Raw genomic sequence first — 19,698 nt, forward strand, 5'->3', positions numbered from 1 at the left:
CTGCGCTCCAAGGGGAAGCTGGTCAACTTATTGAATCCATCGGAATAAGCGCTGGAAATTACAACCTGGCTTGGGACTGCCTGGTAAAGCGATATGCAAATGAGTACCTTCTGAAGAAGCGTCACATACAGGCGTTAATAGAGTGTCCAACAATGAAAATCGAATCGGCGGCTACTTTACACAACGTCGTTGACAACTTTGATAGACACGTCAGTGTCCTAGGGCAGCTAGGCGAACCGGTATTAGAATGGAGCAGTATATTAGAACATCTGTTATGTAGCCGTCTTCATGGTGAAACGTTGAAAGCGTGGGAAGATTATGCTTCTACACTGGAAATACCTACCTACGCGTCCCTTATTGAGTTTCTCCATCGTCGAATGCGAGTTTTGGAATCCATTTCTGTAAACCAATGCCACACCCAACCTCCTCGTCCTTTCTCCACTAACGATCATGATCGCAATCTACCAATAAACATGTCGTCTAATGCTGCTCTTGAAATGTACCAGTTCAAATGTTACGCCTGTGAAGAACGCCACCCACTAATGAAATGTTTTACGTTCCAAAGAAAACCTATCGCTGAAAAAATGAGAATCGTCAATGACAAACGCTTGTGCCTAAATTGTTTCCGATCAGACCACTTGGCTAGGAATTGTAACTCAAAATTTAGCTGCCGGATTTGTGGTAGTCGTCACCATACCTTCATTCACGAAGCATTCCCCAACAACCCAACCCATATCAGTTATATTTCCCGAAATAATTCGAACCATCAAAGCAATGCTGCTGTACATGTTTCACAAACTTCTGCTCAAAGTACCACTAGCCAGATTCCCACCGATAGCACACATACAACTGATACAGCCCCTTCCTCCATCCAATTAAGCCTCCCTCTTCATAGTCGTGATAAAAACGTGTTTATGCTGACAGCAGTTGTGTTGGTTGTTGACCGTTATGGTAGAGAACATTACTGTAGAGCGCTCCTAGATTCCGCTTCTCAGCCCAACATAATCACTGAACGAATGGCCCAAATACTCCGTCTGCAACGCAAAAAAGTAAATGTCATGATACATGGTGTAGGAGAGAATCCGCAGTGTGCCAGTGATACGGTTTTTACCCAAATTAGATCACGTCGAGAAAATTTTGAAATGGATGTGGAGTTTTTGGTGTTGGAGAAAATCACATCTAAGCTGCCTGCTCGTGATATTCAGATAAATGATTGGAATTTACCTAAAGATATTTTTATGGCTGACCCATATTTCCATAAAAGTTCTGGCATCGATATGATTGTCGGAAATGAGCATTTTTTCTCATGCTTCAAAACTGGTGCTAAAATATTCTTGTCTGATTCACTACCACTATTGGTGGACAGCGCATTCGGGTGGCTAGTATCTGGAGCAGCCAATATTCAGCATAAGGTACAACCGTTGGAACAGTTTTCCGTAACGATGGCATCTTTAGTCAGCTTGGAGGAATCACTAGAGCGTTTTTGGGCAATAGAAGAGCTACCCAGCCGTCAAATTTATTCTGAAGAGGAGCTCGCTTGTGAGAAATACTTTGTGGAAACTACATCCAGAGCTCCTGATGGTCGATATGTGGTTCGTTTGCCTCGTAGTACGCACTTTGAGGAGATGGTGGGACAATCTGAGGGCGCCGCATTTCGTCGGTTCAAAGCCCTTGAACATCGGTTGAATAGCGACCCAGAGCTGAAAAAAGAATACCATCAGTTCATGAAGGAATACATCGATCTGGGTCATATGCGTGAGATTACCCGAAAAGAAGCGTCCGAAATTAAAGGTTATTTCCTGCCTCATCATCACGTTACTAAGGAGTCCAGTACTACCACAAAGATTCGGGTTGTGTTCGATGCTTCAGCGAAAACTTCCTACGGATACTCTTTGAACGATGCACTGTTAGTTGGTCCAGTCATCCAAGACGAGCTCATAGCTTCTATTTTGCGTTTTCGTACCTACCCGGTGGCAATTGTAGCTGATATTGAAAAAATGTATCGGCAAGTTCTTCTACATCCTCATGACACACGTTTTCAGCGAATATTTTGGCGTTTTAGTACCCAACACCCCATTTCCATTTTTGAGCTCAACACTGTGACCTATGGAATGGGTCCATCCTCCTTCCTTGCAACACGTTGTCTGTCGCAGCTCCTCGAAGACGAGGGCCATAAATATCCTCTAGCAGCTCTCGTTGCCAAAAAAGGTTTTTACATGGATGATTTCATGGGAGGAGCTCAAACTGTCGAATCCGCAATCCAACTCACGAAACAACTGAACGCTTTGATGTTAAAAGGTGGCTTTGTCTTGCGTAAATATGCATCGAATAAACTTGAAGTTCTTCAAGTGCTCAACGATGATCAGATTGGAGTAAGTTCTCGGCTACGGTTCGACAAAAACGAGAGAATCAAAACTCTAGGCATTTCTTGGGAGCCTCAAACTGATATGTTTGCTAGCGATATAAAGCTGAGTTGTAAACATGACCGCATCACTAAACGACTCATTCTATCTGGAATCGCTCAGCTATTCGATCCCTTGGGTCTGATTGCCCCTATCGTAATCCGTGGGAAGATGCTTCTTCAGAACTTGTGGTTGCAATCATGTGGTTGGGATGATGAAGTTTCGAATGACGTGCAATTGGTGTGGAGAAATTTCGTCGAAGAACTAAAACTGCTATCTGATTACAAGATTCCACGATACGCGTTCCTTCCAGATTCCATTGTGCAACTTCACACTTTTGCAGATGCCTCTGAGTCGGCTTACGGAGCATGCATTTATGCTCGATCGACGAATGCAAAGGGAGAAATTTCCGTCCATCTCTTAGCTGCGAAGTCACGTGTGGCTCCGCTTAAAACAGTTACTTTGCCAAGGCTAGAGCTTTGCTCGGCCCAACTCGGTGCTAAATTGCACGCAAAAGTAGCTGAATCACTCCAGACAACAATAAGTTCCTCGTACTTTTGGTCTGACTCAACAGTCACCTTGCAGTGGATCAGTTCACCGCCAAGCTCGTTAAAAACATTTGTGGGCAATAGAGTTTCAGCAATACAAAATATGACGAAACCCTCCCAGTGGCATCACGTAGCAGGCTCTCAAAATCCAGCTGATTATGTGTCTCGAGGGATGGATGTTCCAAGATTCCTGTCCAGCACTGTATGGAGACAAGGTCCTGAATGGTTATCAAAGCCGGAGGAATTTTGGCCGCATGAGAGGATTCCCGAATACCCTGAAGGTGGAGAAGAACGTCGAAAATTATTAGTAGCTGTTGCTTCAACTGAACTTAAAAATTCTCAAATTTTTTCATTGTACTATTCATACGCTCACCTCAAACGCATCACAGCTTTGTGTTTGCGATTCATTCGTAACTGTCGATCTAAAGCTAGAACACAACCATCAAGGGATGCATTGGATGTGCACCTCAGTCCCACTGTTGAGGAACTTGATATCGCTGAAATGGTACTAGTTAAATTGGCACAGTCGGAAGGTTTTGAAAAAGAAATTACCCTGTTAAAAAAAGGCTCTTGTGTCCCAAAGCAGTCACCAATTCGTCTTTTAAATCCACTTGTTGACGCAAAAGGCATTCTAAGAGTGGGAGGGAGGTTGAAATTGGCAGATCAACCCTATGTTACCAGGCATCCTATCCTACTTCCAAATTTCCATCCCCTTGCCCGTATGCTTGCCATTCATTACCATCTCAAATTCATTCATGGTGGTGGCCGGCTCACTTTGTCCAACATGAGAGAACTATTCTGGCCTATAAATGGACGACGCCTAGTACGGAGTGTCATACGAGGATGTTGGAGATGCACCCGAGCAAGTCCCGTTCCAGCATGTCAGCAAGTCGGTCAGCTTCCGGAGCCACGTGTGAGACCTGCCCGTCCATTCACGGTTACCGGGGTGGATTACGCTGGACCTTTGTACCTGAGACCTGTTCACAAGCGAGCCGGACCATCGAAGGCCTACATCAGCGTGTTCGTCTGCTTTGCCACCAAGGCTGTGCATTTGGAGTTGGTTAGTGACCTTTCGACTCAAAGGTTCCTGTGTGCATTTCGACGTTTCATTTCGCGACGTGGGCGCCCAACTGATATGTATTCGGATAACGGCAAGAATTTTGAAGGCGCAAATAACGAGCTTATCCAAATGCTTTCATGGTATCAGGACGAAACGCAGGGTGATATCGTTCAATCAGCAGCAGCAGACGAGGGTATTTCCTGGCATTGGAGTCCTCCTAGAGCTCCTCATTTCGGGGGGCTGTGGGAGGCTGCGGTGAAAGTAGCAAAGCGACATCTCTATAGACAACTAGGAAACATCCGGTTATCTTTTGAGGATATGGTGACGGTGTTAACTGAAATCGAAGCAGCCATGAATTCACGTCCTCTGGTACCAATGTCAGAAGATCCGAATGACTTGTCTTGTTTGACACCAGCGCATTTTCTGATCGGTTCTACAATGCATGCACTCCCAGAACCGGATCTGATGTCTTTCCCTGACAACAATTTGGACCACTATCAATCGCTGCAAAAGGCTGTGCAGCAATTCTGGCATCACTGGCGGCTGGAGTACCTGCAAGAATTGCAACGTTCTACAAAATATAATGCACCGAACAAGGAAATTGTACCTGGACGTCTTGTGGTAATTGTTGACGAATTTCAGCATCCAACCAAATGGCAGTTAGGAAGAATCACCAGCATCCACCCGGGTCCGGACCAGTTGACTCGGGTTGTGTCTCTGAAAACCGCTCGTGGATTCACAAAACGTGCTATCAACCAGATTTGTTTACTTCCCTGTGATCCGATGGAATATCCCGATTCTACAACGACGTCAGCGAAGAACACTACTCAAGAAGGAGAACGCAGCAATCTTTGATTGGTCATTTGAATGTAAACAAAGGAGATAGACTCACGGAGACGGAGAACACAACGTAGGATTATTTTGAAAAAATTGTGTAGAGTTAAGCTATGGCAATTGTCAAATATTTGTAGTACTAGAATCGTATCCCTTTACATCCGAGTTTTGATATTTGAAAGTTTTTCAAGGTGGTGGCGATGTTAAGTAATTCATAGGATAAATAGTGCATTGATTATTATCGCCAATTAATTTCGACCAGTTAGATCAAACCGATTCAACAAGTGAAAATGTGAACCTCCCTAACCAATACTACTTCGACAATATGATGCTAAAATTAGGCGCCAATAGTTTTCGTCAGAACAGGAAAAATTTAAATAAAGGATTAGATAGTCGACCATAGAGAAGTAAAGTTGTCCCTTAATAAATCGCGCAATAAAAATAGTGGATTTTGATTTCATCATTGCGAGTATTCATTATAAAACAGTCATTTTTGTCATTTTTGTCATTTTTGTCATTTTTGTCATTTTTGTCATTTTTGTATTTTTTGTCAGTTTTGTCTATTTTTGTCATTTTGGTCATTTTGGTCATTTTGGTCATTTTTGTCATTTTTGCGATTCCTGTTTTTTTTTTGTCCCTTTTTTCAATTTTTGTCATTATTGTCATTTTTGTCATTTTTGCCATTTTCATCACTTTTGTTGTTTTTGTCATTTTTGATATTTTTGTTATTTTTGTCATTTTTGTCATTTTTTTAGTTTTGTTATTTTTATCTTTTGTCACTTTTGACAATTTGTTATTTTTGTAATTCTTGCCATTTTTTGTTTTTTTGTGTCATTTGTGTCATTTTTGTTTTTTCATTACTTTAGCCATTTTTTTTTATTTTTGTCATTTTTGCCATTCCTGTCATTTTTGCCATTCTTGTAATTTTTTTCCATTTTTGTCATTTTCGTCTTTTTTGTCATTTTTGTCATTTTTTTTTTTCGATTCGGTCATTTTTGTCATTTTTGTTATTTTAGTCATTGTTGTCATTTTTGCCATTTATATCATTTTTGTCATTTTTGTTATTTTTGCCATATTTGTCATTTTTGTCATTTTTGTCATTTTTTTCAATTTTGTCATTTTTTGTCATTTTTGTCATGTATATCATTTTTGTCATTTTTACCATTTTTGTCATTTTTGTCTTTTTTGTCATTTTTGTCATTTTTGCCATTTTTGTCATTTAGTTCAATTTTGTAATTTTTGTCATTTTTGTCCTTCACGTCATTTTCTTTTTTGTCATTTTTGTCATTTTGGTCATTGTTGGTATTTTAGTTATTTTAAACTTTTGTAAATATTCGTCTGTTTTGTCATTTTTGTCATTTTTGTTATTTTATCAAATAATAGTTTTTTTAGTCACATGTGTCGTCTTTGGAATATGCATCAAAACCAAAGTATTTCGAGTTTAAATTATACGATTCAGACATATGAAATCCGATTAAAGAATTGAGAGTAAAAAGTTTTATCATTTAAAATAAAATGGATAAAAAATTCATTTTTTTTAAATTAAGAACTTAATAGCATTCGAATTTATAAAATTGAAACTCGCTTTGCATTTTGCTTAGCCTTCATTGTTTGATTCCACTCGACTTGAACTTACTTCTGCCGAACTAAAACTTGCACACATGTTATTCAACCGTAGACAAAGATCAGCTAGCAAAGCAAGACAACATCTTTTTCAGTTGAAACGAACAAAGAACTGACCAAACACTGCAAATGGGAATGGCACCCCCATTAAGGAGTATCTCATCGGTCTTTCCTTTAGTCTAGGCAGCTACACTAGTAGTGGCTTCCCTAGTAGTTCTCCCATTCCCATTGACTAGGCAGGCATCAACGATATGGCTTTCAGACAAAGATACTTATATAGGAGGTTCACCAAGTAGGTTTACTCATTGGTAGCTGTCGTGTGCCATTCGACATCTCTCCCAAAAAGGTCACTGTTCTGGAATGGAGAGTTTCCTTTTCGGAGACTTGCACGATTATTGTTTGTTTGTTTGGAATTCCGGAAAGGAACTGTTGCTTTCGTTTGGAGAGAAGGCACCTTTTCCTGGCAAGTTCAATTTTTTAGTGTAGAGAAAAAAATTTGGATGATGGATTTCAATGAAAAATTCAATTCAAACATTATTGAATTGTTTGATTTTTGTCTACTTTACGTAGATTACAATAGTAAACGGAATAGGATCCTGTACCCTGGAAGTGTGAACTTCCCACAAGTCAGCTGATCTGATGACTATAAAGTGGTCTGTCGGCTGCCGTGTGACAACTTTGGAAAATCCGGAGATAACAAAGCTGGAAACGTAACCAGCATCGCATTTACGATAAGTCACTCAGAAGCTGACACCCCTTTATTAGGATATGATAGAAAATATCTTTCAATTACAAAATTATGATTTATGACAGCTGTTTCGTAGGTTCAACTGCTTTTCAGTTGCAGCGGATTGCAATTATCAAATTCCCGGTTTTTTTTTCGTTGTTTACACAAGGGAACAGCATTTTTGGTGCTAATATTTTTATATCTGATTTTAGAAGATTTTGACGTCCTTAGTTCTTTTTGTTGAAAGCAAAACTGTTGAGACTTACGGTTTTTCATTGATAAATGAGTACTTTCCCGGTTAGGGAATGTGAGAAGTGGAAAGTGACAAAAAGCTATCGCTAATGTAATGGGTAATTATTTAAGAACTTGACGGACAAATCTGGATAAAGATAACCACTGTAACCGGCGTTGCGGTGAAATGCAAAAAACAAAAGATTTTCAATTTATTTATTATTTTCTATTCAAACAAGATTGGATATTCTAGTTTTCCTCTCGTGGTTTGTCTTATGAAATCAAGGATATGCAACATAAGACTGAGTCGATTTGAGGTCATTTATGAATTTCTTGAACCCTGGGGTCTAAAAAGCTTCGTTTTGGTCCAAAACTTATCCATGATTTTTTGCAGAATTTTTAAGAAACGTTTACATGAGTAAATTTGAGCTTTCAGGTTGCATATTTTGTACTTAAAAAAAAAAATTCAACATCATTTTTGTTTTTTTTCTGTGGAACCGAGTCTTCAAATGGGTTTTGTACAAATTTATAAATTCCCTAAAGGAAATTTTCCCTTGAACAACTTTGTTGTAGACCGCAACTTTGTATGTGGATAGGCAAAAAAGTTAGTAGTTCTTTAACAGGGGTATGATTTTTGGCATTGAAATACAATAAATTAAATTGACATCACTGCTGGTGCCTCACGAAGTATTGCTGCCGCTAGTAGTATTCGTGTCATAATTCAGGAAGTGTCACTAATGCTTTTCAATTTTGGGAACATTAACCTCAAAAACGACCGTGTTCGTCGGCTGGCTGCCCAGTTTTTGCACTGGAATTTGTACCAAGAGTTTTTGAGGTTAATTGTCCCGACTAATCTGTGCACGCTCAGCAAGTGTGCGTAAGAAATGGCAAAAACAACTCTATACCCCGCTAGGAACCTAGCAGTGATGTCAATTGAATTTATTGTATTTCAATGCCAAAAGACATACCCCTGTTAAAAGCTACTAACTTTTTTACCTATTCAGATACAAAGTTGCGGTCTACAACAAAGTTGTTCAGGGAAAAATTTCCCTTAGAGAATTTATAAATTTCCCACAAAAACCAATTTTGTTCGGTTCTACAGAAAAAAACAAAAATGATGTTGATTCTTCAGTAAAATATATTTAATTTTCCCATACAAGCCTAAAAGTTCAAATTTACTCATGTAAACGTTACTTAAAAATTCAGCAAAAATCATGAATGAGTTTTGAATCGAAACGAAGCTTTTTAGACCCCAGGGTTCGAGAAATTCAAAAATGATCCCGATTCGACTTAGTTTAATGCAGCATGACAGAAGATGCCTTAGATACGAAATTTTGCAAAAAAAGGTAGTAGAACAGCAATTAACTTCATTTAGATGTGCCAATAAAACGATCCTTGAAATTTTGAAAAAAAAAAATTGACATTCAAATAAACTCACTTCTTTATGGAAATTGACAACATTAATTCCAAGTTCAATTTCACTTACGTGAGCATCCGCAGTGTGATTCCTCGTATGAGATAATGATAAAAGTTAAACACCCATTGGAATAGCTAATTTTTCCGATGGCAGATGTTCAAACAGAAACGCAGATCAAAGGTTTTTGATTATTCGGAATACTTACTATAAATTGAGGGCAACTTTCCACTCCTCATAACAGTGTTCTCATAAACATGTCTCAAGCCAGTTTACTTTTGTTGATTACATCTCTTTTGGTAGGATTTCCGTACCGAACCGAAAATTTCACAATATATTTCATCTCAGTATTTCAACTCCAAACAGGTCTCGACGACTTTGGCTGGGCCGATCTTTTGGTTCCTCCCGTGGACAAACTGGCTCCCGAGTTCCGGAAGCAGCAGCAGTTCCAGTTCGACGACTTCAACCGCTTCTCGGGCCCCAATCAATGCCACCATAAACCTGGGAAATCGTAACAACACTACGACTGGATTGGATGATCTGGGAACGGTTATAGACGGCGTGACCATAACCCGGAGCCGGAGATCACTTCCGACCATTTCTAGCAACAGCAGTCAAACCCGAGATGAAGACACCGAGAATCAGCTGAGGAAGAAGCGTTCCCCACAGCAGTTTTCTACGGATTCTTACATTCAAGTGGGAAATCACGTTATCCGTTTGCCTCCCGGGGATGTGTCCAATTTGACCATCCATATCATAGACGGAACCCCGACGGTGTTGGTTCCGAGTTTGTTTCCTGACAGAGAGTCGAACTCTTCCGGGATTTTCGATTGGATCAAGAAGTTTTTCACAAGGGATTAGAAAGACGATGGAGCTTGAGCACAGCAGCAGAGTCGGGCTTTTGTCAAAAATATGTGAAGGAAGTGAACATTTCGTAAACGAATATTTTTAAGTTCTTTAATCATATCAGATCTAATATCATTTCAAATCTAAGAGAATCCAAGTTACTTAAGTTCCACTTAAGTACACTTCAAGTCAATTTTTGATTAAAGGGAAGCACAATTCGATGTTGAGTAATAAACTGCAGCTTTTCCTATGAACTCGAAACTGAACGCTGTCTTCAATATGAATGATTTATTGTCCATTAAAATGAAATTTTAAGAAACTTCGCTGGTGAACTGGCAACAAACACAGACTTCCGACAATCTAGTACTTCACTTTTCTTTGTCAGAAGTAGGCCGGACTTCCAAAGTAAAATTTAGTGCTGGTGCGTTAATCAGAAAACACCTTTTTTATCCTTTTTGACACTATGACACTTTGTCTTCTTCTTCTTCTTCTTACACCAACATGGCCAAAACTTGTATGCATCCTGGAAAATGAAAAACTTGCGTTCCTCATTTTTCTTTTCAACATAGTGTCTGATACATGGAACATGCGTTGCAGAAACTACTACGGCCAGGCCAACCATGTGATGAAAACGCAAAAGATACAGGAACGAGGGAGGGATGAAGCGTGGAGATCCCTGCCAAACGCTTCTTATGATTAAATAAGTAATAAAGTGCAAATGTATTTGTAAAATTGTAATGAGGAAAATAAAATGGATTGATCTCACCCGAAACTTTCAATGTTTGACGTCAATTCAAACAGGTAATCACATTTTTTACGTTTTCACTAAAAATCTTTCTCAGGTTCTTCTTACATATCAGCAATCATAGCAAGCCACAAAAAGTTCACATGTTACAACCAGAGAAAAAAAATTGAGCTCTGGGTGGTGGGGCAAATTTATGGACACTTAACTTATCACTGACTTGTAACAAATTTTGTCGAAGAAACTATTTGCAACACATTGCCGTCACTTTCAGATGCCTTTATTCCTCCTTTTCAAACACTTTTTGGAGGGTTGGCCGTTAACGTGACAGAAGATACTTGGCCGAATTCGAGCAAAACAACATGAAAAAACGACTTGTATAAACAACGGCTGATAGAACTTTTTAAATTTGCTTTCTCAAGAAGTGTAAATAACCGAAACAGATAACACTTTTAGAAGGAATAGTTTGTCTCTTCATCTCATAAAAAAACACTCAAGCTCTTCGAAATTTTTCAACTCCGATCACCAGCAGCCATCAGCGGAACACTACATTTTTCCGGAATGAACTCTAAATGAAGTTCCTTATAAATTTTATTGAAAAAATAACCCCTGACCTTCCGGTAATCACTCCAATGGTAAACCGCAGTAATGGTTGCACTTCTTCGTCGTTTAAATTTAATTTTTGTCACTAAAATTTAATTGAAACAAAACTTTTGCGGACGAAGAAAAAAACGCGTGCGACTCGCACAAGGCATCGCCTACTCTTCTTTTTGACACTATGACACTTTGACACAAAAATATGAGGATATTTTTGGCATTTCTGGCGAGTTCTAACCTTTAAGGTGAACTAAAGAATTTAACAAGAATAATCTTTTTGCAAGTACATGAACAATTAGATTTGAGATTTTTTTTCATTTTTTTTTAATTTTTTTAATTTTTTTTCTTTATTTTTTAAAATTTTTAAAATATATTTTTTATTATTTTTTAATATTTTTTTTAAATAATTTTTTCATTAATTTTTTTTTTAATTTTTTGTTATTTTCTTTTAAATTTTTTAAAAATTTTAAATTGTTTTTGTATCCGCGAAAGGTTTCAGTAAGGGTTAGAAGTTAGAACCCTCACTTTCATTAGAGGAGGAAGGGGAGGAGGGGAGGGGGGGGGGGGGTCAGGAAGTCTCTTCTTCTTCTTCTTCTTCTTCTTCTTCTTCTTCTTCTTCTTCTTCTTCTGACACCAACATGGCCAAAAGGAGGGGGGGTCAGGAAGTCTCCCAAACAAAAGTAGCATGTTTGAATAATTCTGATGATGCAAATGGAATCAAATAAGGCATGGTGTATTTGGGTACGAGAAATGTTTCTTTGATGGTTTGATACCAAGGGGCGATAGAAAAGGGGGAAGAGGTCTCCCATACAATGTTTTGCATAAATCGAACCGTGTTCGAAAAAAATGGTACCAGATTAGGCATGGGAGTGTATTTGGATACGACGAACGTTTCTACGAGGGTATGGTACTACTCCCTTCTTTTAATGGGAAGATGACAGAGCAGAGGTGGACCCCCATACTATTTGTTTCTGCATTACACGAGAACTAATTGAGAAAATGAAACCAAAATTTGTCATGTGAGCAAGGACTAAAAAAATCGTATTCAAATCGGAGCAGCCAAGAAACAAAACCGCGCGTAGTTCACAAAAGTTCTGACCACAGTAGGTTCGCGACTCAGCAAACACGTGATTGTAGGGGATTTTTTTCAGGGGGAATCCGATCGCCAGAAAATCGTGAGCGAGCCGTGGCAGAAAACCTCGCGAACCTCGCGATTCTTGTTCGTGAACCAAATTGGAAAACGCATTGCACACTTGATGGTCGTGTTTTCCGTTTCGTTATTTTGTCTCCACATGGTTGTTGATTGCGCTAAATGCAACGCGTGGACAGATGAAATAAATCGATTTTTCTAAGTTTTCATAACAATTTCTTGTAAATAATTTACAATGTTGTAAATGTATATAATTTGTGAATTGAAGTTTGTCCTTTCTGATGTTCAACAACGTTAAATTTGGCAAATTTGTTATAGAGTTTCGAAAGGAGGCATTCTGGCCCAGTAACAGATAGAAAAAATATTGATTTAATTATCTGAAGGATAAAAAGTTCCTCCGCATCCTAAAAAGATGTATGGGGTGGGGGAAGGATAAAAAAAAATACAAGTCCAATCTAGAAATGTGCTACTTCGGCATCGTAATTGTATCCCCTTTGTTATTTTCAAGTTTCTTCCGAAGTTCAAATTGAGGAAGTTATATAAGTTTGGAATTTAAAATTTCATATCATGGCAAAAAAAGGAGGCATTAACCGTGCGATGAAGTTTTGAAAGCGAGGGAAAACCATTAAGATAATTAAGAATTTCAATGTTAACTCATTGCGGACCCAATACAAGATATCTAGTTTTTTCGCTTGACGCGTTTCCGAGCCGGACAAACCGGGCAATTTTAAATAAAAACCTATCAAAATCCGGGCAATTAATTTAAAAATGTCCATAAATCCGAGCATCATCTGGGCAAAAAAACTTTTTTGTTCATCAGAGCTTATCGACAGGTTTTGAATCCTACTTTAAGATCCAAAACAACTTTCATCAACTTTCATGATTATTTTTTCTCAAAAAATTCCGTTTTGGAGGAGTTTGTTATTTTGATTTTCCAAATAAAGTGAATATAACCGGGCAAAATCCGAGCATTTTTCAATAAAATCCAGGCAACCGGGCCGTCCCGGACTGTTTCAAAATTATGTATTGAATGTCCAGGCAAACCCGAATAAAACCGGGAAATCGGACAACATTAGATAAGAAAGAAACGCTATTTCTCTAATATCATTTTCAGTTTATGAGCAGATAATAATGACGAATTGAAAATAGCAGAAAAAAAATTCAACAAGCTCAATTAAAGAAAAACCAGGCAACAAACGTAGATTTCAAATCCATGACTTTAATAAAGATCAAGTTCAAAATTAATGTTAAAGATAACTATAATTGAAAAATTTGCATTTAAATTTTTGAAAACTGCTTTTTCAGTTCTGTTTTGAAATAAAAAAGATGTTTTTTTAATATAACTGATTTTGGATGCAACGAAATATTGGTGTATTGCAATAAACTATAGCAACAGGGAGTAAGGCTATGATCATTTCGTATCCGGGCAGTTACAAACGTGTGTATTTTAAAAACTATTCATTTGATCGAAAAACTTTCTAAGAAGAAAATGAAGGTGTTAGTATGAAATTTAATGCAAAAATATAAAAAAAAAATATTTCATTGAGATTTCAAGAAATACTCTAACTTTTTCATAAAATATCTTTTTCATCTTTGCACACTTCTTTCAATCATGAATTGATTTATTTTTTTTACCACAGAAGCAAAACCTTTGCAAAATCATGATATTTTACACAAACTCACCTGTAAAAAGCAATTGGAATCGTGTTGGAACCTTTTCATGAGTAGGCATCTCGAAGAATTCGATCTCTGAAATCCAGTTTTGACATAATTTTTTTTGTCCATTGCAACACATCTGTCACATTGCGTAAAAACCGGATGCACAGACTGCAATCTTTGGAAATGATCATTATTAGTTATTTACTTGGTAATACGTTTTGCCTGCCGGAAATGAATTTTTTGCGTTATTTAAGGAGTCTGCATTCAGTTATCCCCAATAACCATAGACTTTTTACCATATTTAAGATCAAGGGTTCCACTAAGATGCTTGGTTTGAACTTCGTGAGCATCCTAGAGTGGCTCCTTATACTTCTGAACCATTTGGTCCGAAAAAAAAAATCAGAAAAAATCAACAGTTCATAAGCTTTCAAATCAACAATGAAAAATTTTTGAGGCGCAAAATGCGTAAAAGGAGCAAATTTATGCAAAATTATTATTACCATGTCTTTTTGCGTCGTAAATATATCAAACACACATTAACTTAAAAATCTATCAAAAATAGGCAAGATGGTCCTTTTCATAACCAACACAACGCTACTAAAGTACACAACGCTACAATATCCAAGCTCTAATAACGTAGATATCACCGAAATAAAGTGCCCGGATACTAAATGATCATAGCCTCATATGATCTCAGTTGAATTTCTATATTTCTCAGGCTTTATATTGACATAATCTTTGATTTATGAAACTCACTTATGACAAATTAGGGATCAGAAGATCACAATTCCAAAATCAGGATTCCCTATTCCAAAATGAATTTCAACTGAATATTTTTGAATTTGGAATAAGCAATTTTCAATCATTAATTTGTCCATTCCAAACTTTATGCAAAGAGTGAGAAAATATATATTTTAATAGCAAATTTCGAATAAGCTGATTCAGAAATGTTAAAATAAAATCTCAAATACAAACTCCGTACTTACTAACAGTTCGAAACATAGAGTGATGAACCCATAAAAAGAATTTTGATAGTTTTGAATCATAAATAATGAATAATTAATTTGGAGTTATTCATTTTAAAGTTGCGTTGTGAATTTTGATGATCGAAAAATAATCTTCAGAATATAAGTAGATAAAAATGACGAAAAAATGGTAGATAAAAAAAATTGCAGAAATCAATTCAAAAAGCTCAATCGAAGGAAATTCAGACAATAAACGGTGATTTCAAATCCAGTAGTAAGATCAAGATCGGATTCAGAGTTAATGTTAGAGATTATTATAATTTAAAAATAACAATGCAAATTTGTAATTTATTTTCCGACGTATCATTAATTCTATCGGTTTTCATCATTGATTGAGTATCATACACATTTTTTTTATTTAAAAAGATTTGAATTGAGAATAACATGAATATATTGTAATATTTAAAAGCTACTGTCCCGTTATTGTGGTCAAAGTCCGTTTTCGCTTTAACAAAATAAAGTACGCACTCTTATAATTCGGGTTTTTTCTCTTCTTGGAAAATTGTTACGTCTTCTTATAAGTTAAAAAGAATTCAATTCTCTGCAAAAGCCGTTGGAACTAAGGGTTTCATTATTTCTTCATCCTTTTAGGGGCATGTGAATAAGCTGGTGAAAAAACAAGTTTCCGTAGATATTTGTATCCCTCAAGCCAAAACCCCTCAAGAAAGTTTTTTTAAGAAAAATTACTTGAAAACTCTTCTTTGATTATTGAATTAATTTTTCAATTTTTTATGATGTTCACTTTAATCCAAAATAATCATTGATACGTTTGCATGTGTTTTTTTATTGAAACTTTACATATGGAATCGTGGTTGTCTTTTCCAAATTTAAAAAACAGTTATGGAATTTTACACTCAACCTCTACTACAGAAATGTAGTGATTTGAATGAAATTGTAAGGCTCTAAGATTTTATTTGATTATTTATTCCTTAAACGGTTGTTAAAGATCATTTTTAGGGCCTTCTTGTGTCCATTCTAATCCATAATTTTGTCAAAAAGCTTTGTTTAATTCAATTGATCACCCAGGAGTTGACATGGCAGAATGAATTTGATTTAATATTTAGAGTTTCATTAATCTTAAAACGCTCTAAGTTATCAAAAAAAAATTTTTTTTAATCAACTTAAGTATAAAACAAAAATATTCCATACAATAATTGAAAGAACAGTGGAAAATGAAGAACTTCCTGCTGCTGCTTGAAGCACAATTTATTACCCGTACGCGTACCTAAAGAGACGCACAGCCTGCCTACGGAAGAAAATCGAATAACCACGCGTTCCCTTCCAAAAAAAAGTTCATGAACCTTTTCGCTAAATGGTTCGTGAGCCAAAATCGCGGGGAAAAATTTTCATGTATGTTACGATTTCCACGAGCGAGGCAGGATTCAAAATCCAAAAGAATCGTCTGTTGTTTGGACTGCCTCGCTCGTGTTTCCTATGGTTCGCGAACCTAAGGGATTTTTTTCCACAGCCTGCTCGCGCTTTGGCGAACCTTTACGGGTAAAAATCGTAGACGAGCGGGAATCGCCACTCGTGTACACGATTTTATTAGTCCTTGCATGTGAGGGTATTTGGATACGAGAAAGGTTCACATGATAGTTTGAGATCCCTTCCTTCTAAAAATAATTTTAAAAAATCAGACTATATTTACCGTGGGAGGTTATTTTAGTTCGCGAAATGTTATAAATGATTGGCATCATTTAAAATAACACCTTGAATAAGATGAAAATCTGAAAGATTAAATTGACTGATTGAATTAGAAAGTCGTATCAATAGAAATTGAGTGCAAAAATACTTTCAATTGGAATTGAAAAAAAAAAATCCTTAATATCGAGTCAATAATCTGTTTAAAACCAAATAAATAATTCGGGAAGGAATTTGCAGATGAAAATTTCAAAATGGTTTATTGAGCGAAACTTACATAACTTTAAAAATTCTGAACCAAGTTTTAAATAAATTTTAACATAAAAATAACATAAAATTGAGAATATGAATAGTGTTGAATAAGGTTGCCAGAATTCTTTTGGCACGTATCCAGGCCGGGCAAATCCATACTATTTCATCAAAAAACAGGCAAAATCAGGGCATTTGATTTCATAATTGAAAATTTCGGGTAATCTTTTTCGAACCTAGGATTTACTCTACAAAAATCGAGAAAAAAAACTTGAATTTTTTTTTTAATCAAAACTGTTTAGCAGATCTTAAATCGTATTTTTGATTTCCATGAAACCCTTTCATGATTTTTGTATGAAACTTGCACGAAAAATTTCGTTTTGGTCGCACAAAAAAAAAATTACAACACCATTAGCTTTTTTTTTGTTCGATTTGGCAAACGACTAAATCCAGGCAAATTCCGGGGTTTTTTAAATGAAATCGGACACCACCGAACATTCCCCAAATTTTGTAGGGGTATCAGAAAAGGGGTAGGCTCAGTAGCGGCACGTTATCCAAACAAACGGGAAAATTGTGCCTGGCCCTTATTTTTTTTTTAAGGATTTCATCATTTACCTGAGGAAACCTAGAGCCCAAAATGGGTAAGAAATAAATTCGTCATAATAAATGTAGCATAAAGCCTATCCACTTAGGGATTTTTAAGCATTGTAGCTTTCCACTTCGGGTAAGAGATGACAATTTGTTTTATAAATGTAGCACAAGACTTTTTACGAAGAGGATTTCCGAGCAAAGAAACTCTTTTCCACATTGGAACTGTACCATGGAATAGCTTACACTGCCGGCCAAAAGTTTGGGATCACCCACTAAAAAACATGCAAATTTTGATCGTTCATATCTCAGCCGTCTTAGGACATATTGAAAATCTTCTGATCTCATTTGAAAGATAATGAGCAATAGCTATCTCGGAGGTATTTTGCCCAAATATAATGTTTTAGTTTTGAACTTAAAACTTAACCTAAAGTTATAACATTTTCAAACAATCGCACTCAATATTCAAAGCCGATCATCTCGGGATAGGGTGGACCAAATCTCAAAATTTGAGTGGCATTAGAATTCCTGTTCTTTACTTCTCAAAACACAATCAAAAAAATTTGAGAAAAAATTCAAGAATGTATTTTTAATTAATAAAACAAACACTTGAGTTATCGTCCAAAAGTTTGGGATCACCTCTTTGTATGGTGAGTTTGGGATCATTCTTATAAAAACATGCAAATTTGTTTTATTCATATCTTTCTCATCTAACATCGTATTGCAGAGCTGAAGGGTTCATTTGGAAGCTTAGGAAGTGTTGTTTATTAATAAATTCATTCAAAAATTATATTTTGAAGTGATAACCATAAAAAAATCACCTGAAATTAATTGTTTTTTTGAAAGTTCTCAGATTTTTTTTATAATTTTCACCTTAAAATATAATTTTTGAATGAGTTTATTAAAAAACAACAATTCCTAAGCTTCCAAATGAACCCTTCAGCTCTGCAATACGATGTTAGATGAGAAAGATATGAATAAAACAAATTTGCATGTTTTTATAAGAATGATCCCAAACTCACCATACAAAGAGGTGATCCCAAACTTTTGGACGATAACTCGAGTGTCTATTTTATTAATTAAAAATACATTCTTGAATTTTTTCTGAAATTTTTTTGATTGTGTTTTGAGAAGTAAAGAACAGGAATTCTAATGCCACTCAAATTTTGAGATTTGGTCCACCCTATCCCAAGATGATCGGCTTTGAATATTGAGTGCGACTTTTTGAAAATGTTACAACTTTAGGTTAAGTTTTAAGTTCAAAACTAAAACATTATATTTGGGCAAAATACCTCCGAGATAGCTATTGCTCATTATCTTTCAAATGAGATCAGAAGATTTTCAATATGTCCTAAGACGGCTGAGATATGAACGATCAAAATTTGCATGTTTTTTAGTGGGTGATCCCAAACTTTTGGCCGGCAGTGTATATTGTTAACTTTGAACACATTCTTATTCGAGTTTAACACTTTTGAAACATAATGGCATGAGGTCTACACCTTCTAAAAAGAACATTGAGTATTATTTATGTTATCACACTTGTTTAGGGTAAGGACTTTTCATTCTTTAACGTATGTATTTTGTTTCTTTATGTTTTGATAATTTGTCACTTCATGATTGATTTATTCGAAAGAATAGATATTAAAACCTTTTTTTTATTTTGGAATATTGATTTTTATATAATTGCTTTCTGCTTGCTTTGAAAATAGTTTCACATAGATTCTACCAAAAGAATAAAATATTTTATTATTTGTTTTTTCTAATGCTTTCGCCGAATCCTCATCAATGGAAAGAATAACTCTAAATTTTCCATTCTGGAGAGGTATAATTTTTCTTACCCTCCAGTATTTGGCATCTATAAAACCCCTGTTTAGTTTTGAAATACTTTTCAACAGTACATCGGCTCCATCGTGGGCGCTTAGATTCAGTTCGTTTGATACCGTTAAAATTGCTTTTCGTGGTGGAGGCACGGGAGTAAATGGAAGAATTAAAAGGTCGGTAAATCTACCACTCAATTTAATCGACTCCAGAGAACCTTTTAACCAATGAAGGCTTTCTAAATCTGCGGCATAGAACCAAGCAACTCCTGCCATAGAGCCACAACCGAAGAAGCGCGGTTGATGGCGATCGTCTGGAACATTCTGTTGTAGCCTGATAAGGAGCGATTTCAGTTCATCGAAATACATTTCGTCGATGTCTCCGGCCTGACGTTTCAAGGATACTTTCAAATCCACGGATAGCGTCATGCGTTTCCTTTTGTCGGAGTTTTCTGCTGGGGAGATAGCAGATCGCTTCTTGGCTGCCGAAGACGGACTTGCGAGAAGTGTATTCTCGAAGTCAGAGTCTGTTGAACGTAAAAAAA

At 36.5% G+C, this 19,698-nt stretch overlaps 2 protein-coding genes across 4 annotated transcripts in view; one reads left to right on the forward strand and one right to left on the reverse strand.

Annotated features, from left to right (window-relative positions):
• LOC129756901 (protein fem-1 homolog CG6966) overlaps positions 1 to 19,698 on the reverse strand; it is a 200,763-nt gene that overhangs the window by 81,172 nt on the left and 99,893 nt on the right. The gene's annotated exons all lie outside the window — the stretch shown is intronic.
• On the forward strand, positions 9,090 to 9,946 carry LOC129756902 (uncharacterized). Its single transcript, XM_055753953.1, has 2 exons — positions 9,090 to 9,138; positions 9,206 to 9,946. The coding sequence occupies exons 1-2, from the start codon at positions 9,097 to 9,099 to the stop codon at positions 9,698 to 9,700; spliced, it is 537 nt and encodes a 178-aa protein (XP_055609928.1). The 5' UTR covers positions 9,090 to 9,096; the 3' UTR covers positions 9,701 to 9,946.

This window comes from Uranotaenia lowii, chromosome 3 (assembly GCF_029784155.1).
Source record: "Uranotaenia lowii strain MFRU-FL chromosome 3, ASM2978415v1, whole genome shotgun sequence".
Classification (NCBI taxonomy): Eukaryota; Metazoa; Arthropoda; class Insecta; order Diptera; family Culicidae; genus Uranotaenia; species Uranotaenia lowii.

Bases quoted from the DNA above. Each gene is read 5' to 3' on its own strand.
- LOC129756902 (XM_055753953.1), top strand. From the start codon at position 9,097: ATGTCTCAAGCCAGTTTACTTTTGTTGATTACATCTCTTTTG. The intron at 9,139-9,205 runs GTAGGATTTCCG...AACTCCAAACAG, and splicing joins TGTTGATTACATCTCTTTTG to GTCTCGACGACTTTGGCTGG.